The sequence below is a fragment of the Trichoplusia ni genome, chromosome 12 (assembly GCF_003590095.1).
Source record: "Trichoplusia ni isolate ovarian cell line Hi5 chromosome 12, tn1, whole genome shotgun sequence".
In the NCBI taxonomy this organism is placed as follows: domain Eukaryota; kingdom Metazoa; phylum Arthropoda; class Insecta; order Lepidoptera; family Noctuidae; genus Trichoplusia; species Trichoplusia ni.
The window spans coordinates 2,394,136-2,413,739 of NC_039489.1; the positions used below are offsets into that span (position 1 = coordinate 2,394,136).

General features: G+C 35.9%; 2 protein-coding genes and 1 long non-coding RNA gene across 4 annotated transcripts in view; all 3 read right to left on the reverse strand.

Annotated features, from left to right (window-relative positions):
• Positions 1-19,604, reverse strand: part of LOC113499480 (DE-cadherin) — a 519,450-nt gene that overhangs the window by 346,472 nt on the left and 153,374 nt on the right. The gene's annotated exons all lie outside the window — the stretch shown is intronic.
• On the reverse strand, positions 2,971-10,072 carry LOC113499503. Its single transcript, XR_003401113.1, has 2 exons — positions 9,513-10,072; positions 2,971-6,216 (listed from the first exon to the last, which is right to left on the reverse strand). It is a non-coding gene; the product is annotated as an uncharacterized LOC113499503 (long non-coding RNA).
• Positions 6,266-9,514, reverse strand: LOC113499487. Its single transcript, XM_026879992.1, has 2 exons — positions 8,670-9,514; positions 6,266-8,402 (listed from the first exon to the last, which is right to left on the reverse strand). The coding sequence occupies exons 1-2, from the start codon at positions 9,257-9,259 to the stop codon at positions 7,736-7,738; spliced, it is 1,257 nt and encodes a 418-aa protein (XP_026735793.1). The 5' UTR covers positions 9,260-9,514; the 3' UTR covers positions 6,266-7,735.

A 19,604-nucleotide genomic window follows, 5' to 3' on the forward strand; every position in this document is an offset into this window, starting at 1 on the left:
GTAGTTTACATATTTTGTAATTGACAGTCCACCCCAAATAACTAAACTATATAAAAATGTTGTTATTGTGATTGGAGGTAAGTATCGGGCGCGGGAAAAATATCACGTTAGCATAGTAACGGAGTAGCTAGTGACTATGTGCAACCGACGCGACGCCATCTTGAGTTTAGTTATTTGGCGCGAACTGTAACAAATTTTAATTTTGGAACGAAGTTCCTTATCGCGCGTTGTGAAAGGGGGCTAGACGGAAAAAAATCTCACGATTCTCACGCACGCAAACACCGCGCCTCGCTACTCGCCTCCAGTGAGGTCAACTTCGTTCTATCCGGGTGTCCCTTGACACCTCTCAAGTTTTTATATTTTTGTGTCTTGCCATTCTACACGACCCTCATTTACAAAGTAATTAGCATATTTGTCTCTAATATTTAATGATGACGGTGTACCCCTTCCTGCATGTAATGTATTAAGATTACTCATTGGCCCAGTATATAAAGTATCTTCAAACTGTATACCATCTCTAGTTCTAACAAAATTGTGTAGCACACAACAGGCCTTTATTATGTCTTCGGCAAAGTCTATATTAACGTTTATAGGCCTATGAAAAATGCGCCACTTGTTTGCCAGAATTCCAAAAGTGCATTCAATATAACGTCGAGCTCTTGATAACCTGTAATTAAATATATTTTTTTCGTATGATAGCCCTCTACCTGCATAGGGTCGCATTACAGTTTCGGATAAACCAAACGCTTCATCGCCAACTATGACGTATGGCAATGGCGTAGGATCTGTGTTAGATATTGGTTTAGGTTTTGGTATGTGTAATGACTTTTCTATTAATCTTTTATAAAATACCGAATTTTTAAAAATTGCAGAATCACTACTTTTTCCATATGATCCAATATCTATGAAAGAAAAACAATAGTTACTATCACAAAGTGCCAACAGCACTATGGAAAAAAAAGTTTTGTAATTATAATACAAAGATCCAGAATCATTGGGTTTTGTAATCCTTATATGCTTGCCATCTATGGCGCCAATGCAATTGGGGAAATTTGCATATTTTTTCAAAATCTGTAGCTATTTTCTTCCATATATCTTCGCTGGGTTCAGGCATGACATTTTTTGCGACTTTTTCCCACAGAGCTTCACATACTTCACGGACAATTCCTGTAATTGTAGATTTGCCAAGACGAAAGTTGTAATGCAGTTCTCCAAAGGAACAACCAGTACCCAGATATCTGAAACAATATAATCTTGATCTGTATCGTTTTGTTAAAAAAGTTGCAAACTTTTCATTTATTAATTATAAGTCGCGGGCACCAGCTAGTTTAAAATAATGAGTGTCAATTCTTTTATTTAAAATTTTTAAAGTTTTTGAGTGTCTTCAATTATTTGACCGCTCCTGTATTTATAAGTCTACAATTTTGTTAAAAATACTGATTTCTGTTCCAGGTGTAACATTACAAAAAAGTGGAAGAATATACGGGATGCTTATAATAAGGAATTCAAGAAAGGCAAATCAATTCCTTCTGGTTCTGGTGCATGTAAAGGTTCAAAATACATGTATTTTGACCGGCTTTCTTTTCTTCAGAAGACAGTAGAAAACAAAGAAACGACATCAAACATACATGAAGCCAAAAATGAAGGAATTCAAAACATTGACCAAAACCAAGATAATTTTGTTAATGCACGTGAAATACAACCAGTACCCAATAAAAGGAAGAAGACTAAAATTACTTCAGAAGAGCGATTGGCTGACATATTAGAAAATAGCATTGAATCAAGGGATAAAATACAGAGACAATTACAAGAAAGTATGTCAAAGCAAGATGATGATGATAAGCTTTTTTGTATGTCATTGTATAAAGAGTTAAAAAAAGTTCCAGAAAATAAGCGTTTGGCTACTAAAATTGAATTACTCCAGGTAATACAGAAAGGGCAGAAATTACCAGCGCCTATTCATATCACGAGCCAGCAGAACACGCCTAATGAAGTATTTTGGCAAAACCAACAATATTCAAACCCACAAGGATATTTTACAGGATATTCTACAATCGTACCAGGAGAGTCTCCATCGCCTTTATCATGCAATAGCACTGACGACTCACAGTCTTCTATAGTACAAAACATATATTCTGATGTATAAAATAAATATCTTACCTTAATGTAATCACGAGTTTTTCTTCTGGGGCCACGCTTGACCTCATATGGGTATCATTAGATGCAATTTGTTCACTGATCATTTCTAATAATTCATCAAATGAATTTATCGACATTCTCAAATAATTAAAGAATTTTGGTTCAAAACTTCTTAATTTTGGATATAAAGTCTGAAACTGACCATGGGTGAGCCGATCACGTAATATTGGATGCACCCAATACTGCCGTTTCTTCTTTCTTTCTTTTTTACGGAGCAACAAGTACACACATATTGCTTCCTCGACTTCCATGATTGGACTAGAACACTGTCACTCTATGCGGATTACGGCACTCCGCATTTACATCCGCGTCTGTCTGAACACTTGCGTTTAGAACCGCGCGATTTGCATCCGCACGGATTCCGCCATGTCTGAACTAGCTCTAAGGCTGGTTTTACAGTCACGCGTTTCGGCAGCGCCGTCGGAGCACGCGCGCTCGGATATGTTTGGGGTATTAGTAGCGTTTCAAATTCGCGCGCTTGAGCAGCGCCGTTCGTTGAACGCGTCCTATTCGCGCGGCGCGGTCGAAGCGCGCGCCGCTCGTGCGCTTCTACGGCCATTGTGCGTTTTAGTCTCACGCCGTTGAGACGTGCCGTTAGGTACTGTTGTGTACAAAATGAATCACATCGATACGGGTCGAGTAATTGACGAAGTGCGAATTAGAATATGTTTATGGGACCCGGCCGATGATTTTTATAAGAATAAGGACGCAAAAAATAAAGCCTGGGAAGAAATTGGAAAGGAATTGTGTGGTGAAAATTTCAATACAGACTTAGGTAAGAAACATTTATTAATAAAATCTTTTTTGTTACATACATGTTTACCGCTAGTTGCACAAACGAAATCCTCCATCCTCCATTAAAACATTCAATCACTTTTAGTGTTCAGTTCACAATAAGAGATATAAATTAACTTTAAAGATCGTTTGTCAAGTGTAACCGACGAGTCTGGTACCTTAATTAAGTCACATTAGCTACTTATTACCTAGTGTAAAATTAAGTGAAATCGTTTTGTTCGCCCGCGAATTTCAGAAATTCTAATCTATTTAAAAATATAAATCAATTGCTGTTCGTTAGTCTCGCTAAAATCGAGAACGGCTGGACCGATTTGGCTAATTTTGGTTATGATTTATTTGTGGAAGTCCAGATGAGGTTTAAAAGGTGAATAAATATGAAAATTTTATCGATTGAGGCAGTACAACGTCTGCCGGGTCACCTAGTGAAAAATATTAATTGGGTAGGTAAATCAAATAAGCCACGACGATATTACTGCGTTTCGTTTCGTTCCATTTTTGAATTTCGCGGTAGGTGTCAACTATAAAATCAGAACACAGATCTATCTTGCCATGACACGCTACCAGTGGGTGATACGAAGTAATTAGCGAATATATCGCGTAATGTGTTTCCTGATCTATGATCTGGGTCGTTAATTAGATCAGTCAATCCCATTATAGTTAATGTGTGATTAACGTTGTAGCCATCCCGTACTCTAATAAAATTATGCAATATGCAACAGGCTTGAACTATCTTTTTTGCAATAGGAAAACTGACACTCATAGGAGTATGGAATACTCTGAATTTGTTGGACATTATTCCAAACGTCGACTCTATGTACCGTCTAGCACGACTTAAGCGGTAATTAAATATTTTCTTTTTATGAGTCATGTTGGATCGCACATAAGGTCTCATCACATGGTTGGATATACCAAATGCACCATCACCAACTATTATGTGTGGTACTGTTATATTAGTGCCCGGCAGATGCTTTACACCTGGCAACCTCAAACTATTGTTCTGTAACTTTTGAAATAGTGAACTCTCTTGAAATATTATAGAGTCTGAGTTTTTCCCGCAAGAACCTATGTTAATATATGTGAAACAATAGTTCGCATCGCACATTGCCAAAAGGACGATAGAATAGAAATGTTTATAATTATAAAACATTGAGCCTCCACCTGCAGGATTTACTATACGTATGTGTTTACCATCTATCGCCCCGCAACAATTTGGAAAATTTGCATATAACTGAAATTCTTCACTTATGCGCTGCCACATTTCTGTAGTTGGTTCAGGTACACATTCATGACGCAGTTTTTCCCATATAGTCGAACAAACTTCATCTACTATCTTAGCTACAGTAGTGATTCCCATTCTGTATGTGATAGATAAATCGGAGAAAGTACTGCCCGTTGCCAAAAACCTGAAAACAAAAAGTATTTTCATTTGATTTTAGGATATAGGTAAGTACCTAAAAAAATACGTTTTTATTGCAGATAAACAAATACGCCATCGATGGAAATCAGCCAGAGATAATTATTTCAGAACAAAAGGGAATATGCGAAATACGCCATCTGGAAGCGCTGCAAAACACAAGAAGTATCTATTTTTCGACATTCCTTGATCGTATTTCAGAAAATGAAGTTACAGAATCATTAAGCGATAATCAGTCTATCGTATCTGAAGATTTGACTGAAACAGCCACATCAGCGAATAACTTGAGTACTCCATCTCAGCTCCATAGACCACAGGAAAACACAGAAAATAGTCAAAACAAATGGAATAAACGTAGTGGAATGAATAAACGTAAATCAGAACAATCAAATTTTGAAAACGAATTAATAACGTTGCTTAACCAAAATACTTCCCCTTCCAACCTCAATCCTGATGATTTGTCATTTTTTGAGTCTCTTGGTCCGATTCTAAGTAATTTAAGTGTTTTTTTTTTGCCTTACCGCTGAGATTCATGTACATCGTGCTCGGACGTTTTCCTAATTATAATCTTTTACAATCATACTGGTGTTTGAGTTTCCATCCATAATCCATCAGGAATTAATAATTATTATTAAGTGCTTATCAAAAGCTGCAGTTTCGCGCAAAGGTTCTAGAATTACTTATTGGGATTTCAGCTCCAACGACTACGACACCTAGCTTTTCATCACCAGAAAATAATGTTAATTCTAGTGTGAACGCAAATTCTACTTATAATTACACAACTCAAACATTGCCACTTCATAATTATACCTATGCCTATGCTACCACCTCTACACCTCAACAGCAGCTTTATGAATCTGCAGTAGAATTATCAAATGTCGTATCGCCGACTGGCGATAATAACTCAAATTATCCTGATAATGAGGATCAATAAGGATATTAGTTATTTTTTACAGATTTATTTTAAAAAGTTTATTACTACTTCGCAAAAATCAAAATGCTACAGCCTGGGAGGCAATGCCGCTCCGAAAGGGCAAAGTTGTCAGGTTGCCAGGCTTCGTGTGCCTGGTAGCTTGACGTCAAGATAGCAGGCACACTAACTTGTCACAATACTTTGACATAGACACACCAACAAATCATTCGGCGTTCCTTCTAACTACACACACCAGTGAACCTCACAAGTACTTGTCAATTTTTAGCTACAAAGTAAGACTGATTAAAATGAGACTATGATTCAAATGAGACTGTGATTAAAATAAGACTGTGATTTAAAATAAGATTATGATTAAAATAAGACTGTGATTTAAAATAAGATTATGATTAAAATAAGACTGTGATTTAAAATAAGTCAATGATTATAATAACACTGTGATTTAAAATTATGCCCTTATTCATTAAAAACGAGTGAGATTAATATAGGTTTTACAAGTGTTTTGTTTCTTTTCTACATTTGCAAAATGAAAGAGAAGATTCCGATTTTAAGACCATTTTAACTAAAATAGGTTTAATCAGCATTTATGAATAAGTGTGTTAGGTTGTAATTAAAATACGACTGTGATTAAAATAAGCCAAACAAATATTATCATTTATTACAAAACCTACTCTTTTATTTCACTTACCTTAGAGTAATCGCCAATTTTTCCACTGGAGCTATGGGGATGCGACGTATGCTGGATCTTCGTAAAGAAAACTCTAACTTGCACAGTAATTCGTCGAAACTGCTGGTTGATAGGCGAAAATATTTATAAAATTTATAACTATTTTCTCGTAAATCAGAGAAAGATGTTACGTGTTCGCCTCTCAGTAACCTTGTAGCGTTAAGCGGTCTACACACCGCTAACCCGGCGGCACAGCCCGGCGGCCCAACCCGCCGTCCTTATTTCGTACAATCATGCCGCCGGCTTGCGCCCGCGCGGGCAAGCCGGCGGGGCAGCATGCCGATGCCGACGGCATCCCTCTCCACTCACTCAGTCAGTTGCCCGCCGGCTTTCATAGAGTAGTGACGTATCACTTATTCATTCTCTGTTGTTGTGAAGTGTCGGCACTTTTATTTTGTATCAACTAACCAATATGGAGTGGGACGATGCAACAGTTATAAAACTAATAGACCTCTATCATTTAAAAGAAATATTATGGAACCCAAAAAACCGTGACTACAAAAGCCGGCCAAAGCGTTACGACGCATTTAATGAAATTGCCAGTGAATTTGCTACTGATGTTCCGGAAATCGAGAGAAAGATAAAAAATTTAACTAGTCATTATTACCGAGAGAAAAAAAAAGAAGATAATTCAAATAAGTCTGGTGCGGGTACTGATGATATTTATCATAGTAAATGGTTTGCCTACAAATCACTAAATTTTCTGCAGAACAAAAATGTGCCTTTTTTCGCAGGACACACCGTCGACGAGCCACAATTCACAACGAGATTCACAATCAAATCAAAATGATTTACCACAGATGTCGCCAGAAAATACAACTTGGCAACGAAATAAACGTCCTAAAATCAACCCTAATAAAGAGTTGATATCCGAAGCATTGAATATTATGAAGAATGTCTCCCAACGACCAAATGTGACAAAAGATGAGGATGGTTAGTTGGAGATTATATTGCGGGTCAATTAAGACAAATGGACCGACAAATGAAAGCTATTGTGAGACATCGGATCAACAATATAATATTTGAAGCCGAAACTGGATATAGATCCGATACATTTACGGATTTTGCAAGACCAAGTAGTGTTTCTAGTTCACACAGTCATCCAGGATACTATACAGCATCTTCACTTCAACAGACGGTTGTAAGCCCTTCTACAAATAACTTAACTTCTTCTGAATACTCTGCCCAAACAAACCCAGATCCACAAACAATTCAACCTTCGTCACTAGAAACATTTGCTGAAGAATACCTAGCTCTAAATCCTTCTGATAGTGTTATAAAGTAATGTTCAAAATATGTTATAAATATTTAATTTTCTTTTTGGTATAATAAAGGTAGCTATAGGTAGCCCCATTAAAGTTAAATTTAAAATTAGTGTTGACTATTCCCTTCACACGAGTAGACCTTGACATATGTGCGAAAGGAATAGCCAGGTTTTAATTTTAGTTTAGTGACACTTCTACTGTTACCAATAGTTAATATCATGTTATTGGTTTACAAAAACACATTTCTTATTTTGTTTAAAACTTTATTCTACGAATCACAATAAAAGTGTATCTCACTATGTGTAATTTACGATTTTAGATTTAATGGATTATACATGGAACTACTTAATGATTAAAAATAATATTGATTATATGAGTTTTAATTTTATTCGACTAATGGGCGTTTATTGGTTATATTGCCATTCTAATCCTCCGACACTAGAAAGAAAATAATCAGTCAACTCCACTCTTGTATCCTCAGCGGTCACTGTAGTATCCGAGGTTTGATTGTCTTCTCCTGACATATTATCTAAGCAACTGTCGTTTTCAAGATGTCTACGCCATTCACCGGGAAAGACTTCTCCTTGATTATTTTCAGTATCGTATTCGTTTTGCTGAGTTGCAGCGGTTCGTTTGATATAATTAAATAAATGTATACACGCCAAAGTTACAGTAGTAGCTTTTTCTGGGATTAGCTGAATAGGTCTATGAAAAATCTTGAATTTGTGTGTTAACTGCCCAAACACGTTTTCAACTACTCTTCGCCCTCGACATACGCGATAGTTAAAAACCCTCTTAGATGATCCCATTGTGTGATTACCATCATAAGCCTTTATAATATGGGGTTGCAGAGGAAACGCGTCATCACCCAAAAAAAAATTCGATACTGGTAGATTCCTTCCGGGTAAAGGGGTTTTATGTGGTATATTCAATTCATTATCATTTAACAATCGACATAATGCTGAATTATTAAAAACCCCACCATCTGAAATCCGACCCTGACATCCCACATTAGCGTACAAAAAGTTGTAATCAGCATCTACTAAAGCAAAGAGCACAATACTGAAATATTTTTTGACGGGCCTGTTGGTCTAGTGGTTAGTGACCCTGACTGCTATACCGGAGGTCGTGGGTTCGATTCCCGCCCAGGACAAATGTTGTGTGATGAGCATGATAATTTGTTCTGGTGTCTGGGTGTAATTTATTTATCTATAATATGTATGTATTTAGAAGTATATAAGTAAGTTTATCAGTTGTCTGGTTACCATAACACAAGCTCTGCTTAGCTTGGGATCAGATAACCGTGTGTGAGTTGTCCCAGGATATTATATATTATATTTTTTATAGTTTATATAATCACTTCCACTTTTTGGGGGACATTGAAGTTTTATGTGTTTCCCATCCATTGATCCAAGACAATTGGGTCTTTGCCATCTTTTTAAATATTCATCTGCAATTTCTCTCCATCCTTCTTGACTCCTTGGAATTTTCACATAATCTGAAAGTCCTTCAACTAAAGCATCACATACTTCAGGAATAATGCTTGAAATTAGTTGAGGAGATACTTTAAAGACGTCGCACAGGCTACTAAAAGAATTTCCTGAGCTTAGGTATTTTAACGTTATTGACAATCTTTCTACTGGTGAAACTGCTTTTCTGTAATTTGTGTCTTGTTTAGCTATTTTATGTCCAACAATATTCAGTAAATATTCAAAGTCGGTACTGGTTAATGACAGGAAAGTCTTAAAAGAAATGGGTTTGTATAGAACCAAGTCGTCTTCCTTTAAATCACTTAATCTTTGACAAGTACTGTATTTATTGCGACTCATTAAACTTGGCCTAACCCAACACTTTCGTGTGTTGAGGGATCCACCGATAATAACTCCACAAACTGCTATTATTAAATCACTGTTATCGTCCTCCTCCATGTCAATTAGGTACTGAAAATACTACTTCTGAATTATTCGAAACACACACGTCCAATCTCTACGAGTATTTGGCAATTACTAGAACACCACATGCCGCGGCTGTCGTGCCGCCGGCATTGCCGCCGGCAAAGTCGTTCGGCTTGGACATTCTGAAGCCTGAAGGGTTAACCCGCGGGCACTAAGTCGCCGGGCTGTGCCGCCGGGTCAGCGGCTTTGGGGTGTAGACCGCTTTACGTGTTCGCCTCTCAGTAACCTTGTAGCGTTATAAGGATCAACACCTACTGTTCTTCGACGTTTTTGTTGCCTTTTTTTCCATAAAAAGTAAATAGCCAGTACTCTAACCGCATTGCCGTTCATTTTGTATCTGTTTGTACACGACTGTCTCACAGCAGCGAAACGCGCCGTACTAATGTCGTTTTATGGTGCACCGCTGTTCAAACGCGCGCTGTTCAAACGCGCGCTGTCCAACAGCGCGCTGTCCAACAGCGCGCTGTCCAACGGCGCGTCTAGCGGCGTGACTGTAGGCCGCCGTACACGGACTGCTTCAGGCAGTTGAGACCGACTGCTTAAAGCCGCGACCGTGCAGTGAACTATAGTCATTCATTCGCTGCCGTACACACGACTGCTCGAGCAGTCGCGACCGCTTCAAGCCGTCAACTGCATGATGAAATTCCATCGTGCCGTCGACCGCTCGCGAGCGGTTGCGAGGCATACACCGACTGCTCGAGCCGTTGACTGCGCTAGAGCAGTCGACAGCTTAGGCTCGTCGAAAAAATATTGATACATCGATATATTGATATTATTTTTTCAATGTATCGATATTTTTGAGCGATATTTAATGTTTTGATGTATCGAGGTATCGATATAAAATTACAAGTATTGAAAAGGTATAAAAATCGATATTTTTTATAAATAAAAATCCTAAAAAGAATACTTTTTTTATACTAACATTTTTTAACAAATTACATTTTTTTTGTCTTTGGTCGACTCGATTTACTGCGTTTTAATTTGGTACTTAAGTTGGCAACTCTGTCTGTCAATTTTATTTCAGTGTCAGTGTCTGTGCTTCAACTATCCGTCTGTTATCGGTAATTCCTTAGATTATATACCTATAGATGTAACCATTAAAATGACTTTCCTTGATAGAGCGAGATCGTTAATTGTCAGACTTATGCAAAGAAACAGGACACAATATATATTTTTTGTCTTTGTCAACATGGCCGGTCTTGTCGTTTGGCAAGATCTGAGTTTGACAGATTGTGACAAACAAACTTGGCGTCTTGCGGATTTTTCTGTGATTGTGCGAATTTACAGTGTTTAGTGCGTATAAAAATTGGATGATAAAGAATATTTAGTGTAAGTGCGATGGTGGGTTGCAGTGTTTTGGGCTGTAAAAGCCGGAGTGAGCGAAAAATTGAAGGAATAACATTTCACACGTAAGTAGGCGAAATTATCATTTCTTTCGTTAATACAACGCCCTACAAGGCCAGATGATCATTGATTATGATGTTTTGTAATGAATTCAGTGACGTGGGCCAAGAATATTGAGTTGTGATACGTGTTTTCAATATCACAAAATAAAATAACCTAAAACTATGAACGGTTCAGGGTTGCCATAATAGCTACTTGAATTTACCCAAATAAATCATATTTCATTTTTGTCAGTACATACGATTGTTGGGTTGGCTCAGGTACTCATCGTAGTTATGTTATAAATTCGAGGGTTTGTATTGTTGAATGTTTGTTTGTTACTCAATCACGCAATAACGTCTGGATGGATTTCAATGATATTTTGCACACGAGTAGTTTATTACCTAGATTAACACATAGGATACTTTTCACGCGGATGAAGTCGCGGGTAAAAGCTAGTAGTTTAATATTTTTATTGAGAGGAAATTAATTCTTCTGTATGTAAATTTATATTTACTTAGATTTATTTAAGTACTTTATTGTAGTTTATTTAACTTATTACTCAATAAAGATAAACTTTCGTAGCATGTGAATAAAATGTTCTTTAAATTTCAGGTTTCCATCCAATCTTTATAAAAAGAAATGGCTGGATGCCACTGGACGAGAAAATTGGCAGCCAACAAAGTATTCAAAAATTTGTTCGATTCATTTTGATGATGATTCATTACTATATAAAAATAAACGAGTACAAGTAAAACCTCACTCAGTACCAACGAAATATATACATGTTAGTATTTAGTATTTATTATTCTATAAGTATTTAGTATTCATTCTAATAATGCAATATTGAGTCTTTCTTTTAATCATTATTTGCTTGTTTACGTATTTATTTTTAAATGTTACAGAGTCCAGCCTCAACGTATCCGTGTCCACAACAGGATAATACTCCATTACCATCTACGAGCCAGGAGAGCAAAGAGAATTTTAATTCATCTTTATCACCTCCTAATAAACGAAGAAAGTTGGTTATTTTACGAGAAGTGCAAAATATTCAACCAGAGAAGTTAACTGTGGTAAGCATACCTGCGCAAAATGAAACAATATTTACCTGACGTACTGATTCTCTGTAAAACTTACAAATATTTGATAGAAGAACTATAAAATCTACTTAATTTCATTTTAGGCCGGTCCCAGCTATGAAGTTGATGTAGAACCTGTTGTCCAGCCAACGACTCTTAAGAAGGAAAAACGACTAGAAAATCTGCTGCAGAAAGAGAAGACAAAATCTAATAATTGTCGCAAAAAATTGCGTGCTGTACGTGAATCTAAACGACGATTAGTTAAAAAGACAGCACATTTACAAGATATTATAACAGAATTAAAATGCAAACTACAAATGCAATCTGAAGAATTAGATTTACTGTCAAATGTTGAATCTGAAAATGCAGATTTTCTTAAAAGATACCTCGATAAAACGAACTGTCCGCGAAAATATTCGCCATCGTTACGAAAATTTGCATTGTGTTTGCATTTTTTAAGCCCTAAGGCCTATGCATTTGTGAGAAAGCAATTTAACACATGCTTGCCCCATCCTAAAACATTATATAGGTGGTATAAATGTGTGGATTGTGAACCTGGATTCACAAGTGAAGCTTTTGAAGCTATCAAATTATTAGTTAGTAAGTCTAATGAAAAAATATTATGCTGCCTTAGTCTTGACGAAATGTCAATCCGACAACACCTACAGTGGGATGGCAAACGCACCGTCGGATACGTGAATGTAGGACATAATCTAGACACCGATAGTATGCCGCTAGCTAAGGATGCTTTGGTCTTTATGGTTACGGCGTTAAACTCCAGTTGGAAAATACCAGTTGGGTACTTTCTGACAAATGGTGTCAACGGGGACCAACGTAGTGAATTATTAAAAAATTGTGTACATTTGTTAATAGAATGTGGGGTACAAATAGTATCGGTGACATTTGACGGATGTCCTGCAAATTTCGCCATGACAAAAAATCTAGGCGCTCAATTTAATGACATTAACAATATCAATCCAACAATAACTATTGAAGGTCAAATCATAGTAATAATACCAGATGCATGTCACATGTTAAAACTTGTTAGAAATACACTAGCCGACAAAAAAGAGATTTTGAATGCTAATGGCGAAATAATATCCTGGAATTATATTGAAAAATTGCATAATTTACAAAAACTGGAAGAACTGCATTTAGGGAATAAGCTCAGAGCTGCTCATATTAATTACAAGAAACAAATAATGAAAGTTAGACTCGCTGCGCAAACTTTCAGCAAATCTGTCGCCGAGGCTCTTATATTATGCAAGGGTTATCTAGCCATAGAAGACTTTGTACATTCAGGAGCTACTATTGAATTTATCACAAACTTTAATGATTTGTTTGATATTCTAAATAGCCGAAGTTTATATTCATATGGTTTTAAAAAACCTATCAGTAAAGAAAATATGATGAATGCAAAATTAGAAGAGTTAGAAACTTATCTCAAAACGCTCAGGTTCATTGAAGGTGATTTAGTCATTAATTCGGGAAGAAAAACAGGGTTTCTGGGGTTTTTAATTTCATGTCCGTATGGATTGAGGAGCCACTTTCGATTTAAAAAGGAAGCTCGCCCCCTTATTTAGTAGGAAAGTAAATAATTTTGTAGACCGAATTCTGAAATTTGTAGTATAATATGTCTAAAGTTATGTAACTGTGAATGTGGCTCCTCAATCCAAACATCTGAATTGAGGAGCCACCTGAAACACGGAAAGTATTCCATGTATATTTTTGAAAATTTTGTATCATTTAGTAGCAATTGTGTATAGTGTCTACTAAAAATTTGAGCCCAGTACTGTTTATATTCAAGAATATACAATACTTTTAATGTGGCTCCTCGATCTATACACAAGAGCATGAATTGCCATGAAAGTTATTGGTCAATTTATATTCCACTCTAAAGACATTTAGTAGTAAGTGTGTTCGAATTTGTAGTATATGGACAAAGTAGTAGACTGAGCGAATTTAATAAATAAATGCATTTCATTTGGCTCCTCAATCGTGACGTCTGCATAATAAATAATTGACTGTACCTACCTGAGATCAAAACGGAATAAAATACCAGAGACACTAACATTTAGTATAAACGGTCTACTAAATACATATGCACAGATCAACATTGTATATGTTCGGTATCTGAAAAACAAATCACTTCTAAATATTCCTTACGAATTCGCTATTTAGGGTGACCATGTTATATGAATTAAACTAGGATGATTCATTTTTGAAATTTAATTTTTCGACAATATTCGGTATGTTTTTGGAATCCAAAGTTTAGAAGATGCAATTTGTATTGTAGAAGAAAATAACGTTTGCACATCTTGTAACCACCAAACAGTGTGTAAATATACTGTATCAAAAACAGTGTCATTTGAACTAAATGTTTCTACGAGGTTTAGAGTAAACGAGGTACCAGAAACTATAATGATTTCAAGTAGCTTATATACTTTAATAGGCGTTATAGAATTTATCCCTGCGATTAGCGAAGCTGGAATGGGTCACTATAAATGTCACTACCAGAGATGTTTTGTTATGATGACTATGATTCTCACTGTAAAATTCATAAAAGCACCGACCAACCAATATTAATTCATTCTTTAACTTATGTCGAAATTGACTAGATACTAAATATCCTAAACCTATGAAGAATCTTTGTACCGAATATTGTCGAAAAATTAAATTTCAAAAATGAATCATCCTAGTTTAATTCATATAACATGGTCACCCTAAATAGCGAATTCGTAAGGAATATTTAGAAGTGATTTGTTTTTCAGATACCGAACATATACAATGTTGATCTGTGCATATGTATTTAGTAGACCGTTTATACTAAATGTTAGTGTCTCTGGTATTTTATTCCGTTTTGATCTCAGGTAGGTACAGTCAATTATTTATTATGCAGACGTCACGATTGAGGAGCCAAATGAAATGCATTTATTTATTAAATTCGCTCAGTCTACTACTTTGTCCATATACTACAAATTCGAACACACTTACTACTAAATGTCTTTAGAGTGGAATATAAATTGACCAATAACTTTCATGGCAATTCATGCTCTTGTGTATAGATCGAGGAGCCACATTAAAAGTATTGTATATTCTTGAATATAAACAGTACTGGGCTCAAATTTTTAGTAGACACTATACACAATTGCTACTAAATGATACAAAATTTTCAAAAATATACATTGAATACTTTCCGTGTTTCAGGTGGCTCCTCAATTCAGATGTTTGGATTGAGGAGCCACATTCACAGTTACATAACTTTAGACATATTATACTACAAATTTCAGAATTCGGTCTACAAAATTATTGATTTCCCTACTAAATAAGGGGGCGAGCTTCCTTTTTAAATCGAAAGTGGCTCCTCAATCCATACGGACATTTAATTTCTATTAAGGCGCTAAGAATTATTTTTTACAAGTACATACATATTGGAAATGCTCCTCTTCGATATTTATGTACTTATAAAATGAGCCAAGACCATTTGGAGGTTTTCTTTAGTGCCATTCGCTCTAAAGGTGGGTTTAACAATAACCCTACTGCTCTGCAGTTCGTATCGGCGTATAAGCGACTGCTGATCCATGGTGAATTAAAAAATATTACCACAGGTAATTGCATACCATTAGATAATATTAATATTTTGACGTGCAATTCAAATTCCATTTGTCGTAAAATAAACAGTAGAAGAGAAAGAATATTGGCTATGAATGACGAAAGTCTCGATGAAGATTCAATTGTTGATTTGCCCGAGGGTCATGACTATATAGGAAACTTAGAATTATCAGAATTTTCAAAGGAAGCCATAACTTATATTTCTGGATATGTAGTGCGCAATTTGAAAAAAATAATAAAATGTGATGAATGTTTAGGAGCAATATTTGCAATTGAAAAGTTTCCGAGTTTTATTGCTGTAAAGGATGTTGGCGGATTACATTATCCATCACAAGATGTTATCAAAATTTGTGTGTTTGCCGAAAAAATTCTAAGACAAACCACATCAATACACGGGAATTCCTATTTTTCACAAAAAGGCACTTTACCAAAAATGACTTGCAGTGTTTTGAAAAAATTTATTGGTACAGAAGTCTTTGCAGAAATAAAGAATCATATTAATGAACAAAGTCCTTTTGAAAATCATTTTGTATTATTAATTAAAGCTATCGCTTTTAGATATTTTGAAGTCAGGATTCATTATATAATGACGTCATTATCTCATCGAGATGAAAGAATCAGAAATATGCACACTAAGTTAATATTGTTTAAGGGTCAATAATTATGAATGTAGGTATTTCCTTATGGTTTGTAATAAATATTTTTATGATAAAGACTGGTTTTATTTCATCATTGAACGTGTCGTGTGTGTTTTATGTCGTGTCGGTCGATGGATGTCCATACGATTCTCCTTACCGCCCTTGTAAAAACGAAATATTAGACCAAGGAGGTTTTATTAAAGTATTTCGTACGACTACGACATAAGAGTTACATTATTGAAGCTAGCATATAAAATGTGCTAATTCAGAATTTTTAGTTTGCGAAGTACTTACAGGTACTTATAATGTCTGTTCGCGATCAAGTAGAATTCATAATATTTTTTACCTAATATGTGGGAATTGCCAACTTATTAGGAAACACCATAAAAATCTATTTCTGTTTCAAGTGCGGTCACGCCATGGTTACATCTATAGGTATATAATCTAAGATACCATTACTTTATTTCTATGACGTTGTGTTTACAAAGACAGTTCTAATACTACCCCTTAAACCAATGTCATAAGCAAATAACTAGAAGTAGTTACATAACAGAATTACAAAAAAAAATAATAATAATACAATATCACAAAGAATGCGAGATATTAAGTACTTAAAGTGAGAGATGTTTTAAAACCTAAAAATAAACTTTATTATAAATTATATAAACATAATCCATTTACAAATTGATCATGTTTTTCTTTTGTCAAAGGTTTTGTCAACACATCTGCAATCATTAAATCTGTAGACAAATACTTAACATTAACAATGTTTTTCTTTATATTTTCTCTAATGAAATGATGCCTCACATCTATGTGCTTAGTTCTATTATGATACATACAATTAGTAGTTAACTTTTGAGCAGACTGGTTATCATTATACAATGTTACTTTACAATTACTGTTCAACAATTCATTAAGAAAACTTCTTACAAAAAGAGCTTCCTTACAACAATCTGAAAGTGCCATATATTCAGCCTCTGTGCTGGAGAGGGCAACAGTCTTTTGTTTGCGACTTTCCCAAGAGATCAATGAATTACCAAGCTTAAAAATAAAACCAGTGAAAGACTTACGATCAAGTTCATTTCCACCCCAGTCAGCATCTACATAAGCTGTTGCATCCATACCACTCCTCTGAAAAACTAATCCATAGTTAGCAGTACCTTTAAGATAGCGAAGGACACGCTTCAAGGCTTTCCAATGATGTTCAGTGTGACACTCGTTAAATTGACTGAGCACACTCACAGCATGAGCGATATCTGGTCGGGTGCACACCGCTATATACATGAGACAGCCAAGCAAATTCCTGTAATGAGAATTTGTACTTTTATTATCACCTTTAGGTAATTTGATTCCTTTTTCTAGTGGAGTTTTTGCAGGTTTGCAATCCGTCATGTTAAACTTCTCCAATACCCTTTTTATGTATCCAGTTTGATCAAGTGTAACTTTATTTTGACTTTTATTAACTCTCATTCCAAGAACGTGGTGTGCAGGTCCAAAATCCTTCATTTTAAAAGTGTTCATAAGTTCACATTTCACCTTTTCTTTCAAAGTTGAATTGCTAGAAAACAATAAAATGTCATCGACATAGAGTGCAATTATAATTAAATCACTATTACTTCTCATGTAAAATACACATGGTTCTGAAGTTATCCTTTTGGAGTGCATTTTCTGTAATAATACTTCGTTTATTCTCTCATACCACATTTTTGAAGCTTGCTTTAAGCCATAAATAGCTTTATGTAGTTTGTACACAAAGTTTTCTTTACCTTTTACTATGAAACCTTCTGGTTGTTCCATATAGACGGTTTCATTCAGGTTGCCATTCAAAAAGGCAGTCTTAACATCAAGATGATCAATGTCCATATTAAATTCAGCAGCAATGGCAAGTAAAGTTCTAATAGTTGAGTGTCTTACCACCGGAGAGAAAGTCTCTTCATAATCAACTCCAAATTTCTGCGAGTAACCTTTAGCCACCAGCCGTGCTTTGTAGCTCAAGAGTTCACCATTCAGACCTTTCTTTTTTTTAAAAACCCATCTGCACTTTATTGGTTTCTGATTATTTGGTTTCTTTACTAGAGTCCAACATTTGTTGTCATTAAAAGATTTATACTCATCTGTCATAGCTGTTTTCCACTCAATTGATTCCGTGCCTGCCAAAGCTTCTTGCACCGTTCCTGGTACATCATCGTCGTTGCATAGTTCTTTAACCAACAGGACAGTCATCCCAGTCTCATCGAGATCTTCATATAAAGATGAATCTGATGTCGTCTCATTCAATGTTGAGCTACCTGGAACGTATGTGGGATCCGCAGAAAAATTTGATTCTAAAGTGGTGTCAACCTCACTGTCTGAATCATGCACTGTAATTATGCTCGACCGTGTTCTTCTCCTTTGGTCATCAGAAAACTCTGGTCTTACGGTGGATGGTTCAGACTGGCTTGGCTCAGATCGTTCAATATGCTGTGAGCATTGGTCACTATCCAGGATTGATTCTGGGTCATGAACAACATTCACAGGTTTCCCCGGAGCACCATTCTGAGGAAATTCGATGAACACAGAGTAAAAATTATCATCATGTGACCTATTATTGAAAAATTTATTCTCCAAGAAAATCACATCTCGTGCTTTGACACACTTGTATGATTTATCAGGATCCAACAGACGAAAACCTTTTGTACTTTCACAGTACCCAACAAAAACATACTGCTTGGATTTTGAATCCAATTTGTTTCTAATCGGGGTAACAGCATAGGCAATACAGCCAAAAATACGTAAATGACGTAACATCTACTTTTTTATTCCTCCATTTTTCCTCAGGTACTTGTCCAATTAGAGCCTTCGTTGGTGTCCGGTTTTTGAGATATACAGCAGTATTGACAGCTTCTGCCCAGAATTTGTTGTCCAGGCCGGCATCCTTTAGCATACACCTGGCCTTCTCAACAATGGTCCTGTTTGCCCTTTCTGCCACACCATTTTGTTGTGGAGAATACGGGACCGTTGTGTGATGTTTGATTCCATTCTCTTTCAGATAAGCCTGTAATTTACAGTTAACAAATTCACCACCATTGTCACTGCGTATAATTTTAATCTTGTGGTTAGTTTCATTTTCCACTAAGTTTTTAAAATTCCTAAAATGTTCAAAAACTTCATCTTTATTATGCAAAAAATAAACAAACGTTTTCCTACTGAAATCGTCAATGAATATCAGAAAATATCTAGCACCACCTATAGACTGCGTTGGCATTGGTCCACATAAGTCAGTGTGAACTAATCCTAGTAACTGAGTTGCTCGTGTGTATGACTTTTTAGGAAAGGGAGCACGAGTCTGTTTACCTTCAATGCAGGCAACACAAGGATTAAAAATATCTGAATTATATTTAATACCTGTTACCATACCTTTATTCATGAGTGCCATACTCCTGGAGTTCAAATGGCCAAGTCTACGGTGCCACATTTCCTGAGACTCCACTTTCACTGTACCTTCTGATGAGCTTGATGAAGAAAACATAACAGTCTCATCACTAGACTGTTTTTCTTTGGTAACTGAACTGAAAGAAGCAAAACTGGTATTACCTCCCCCCCCACACAAAGGCTGATCAATGGCAT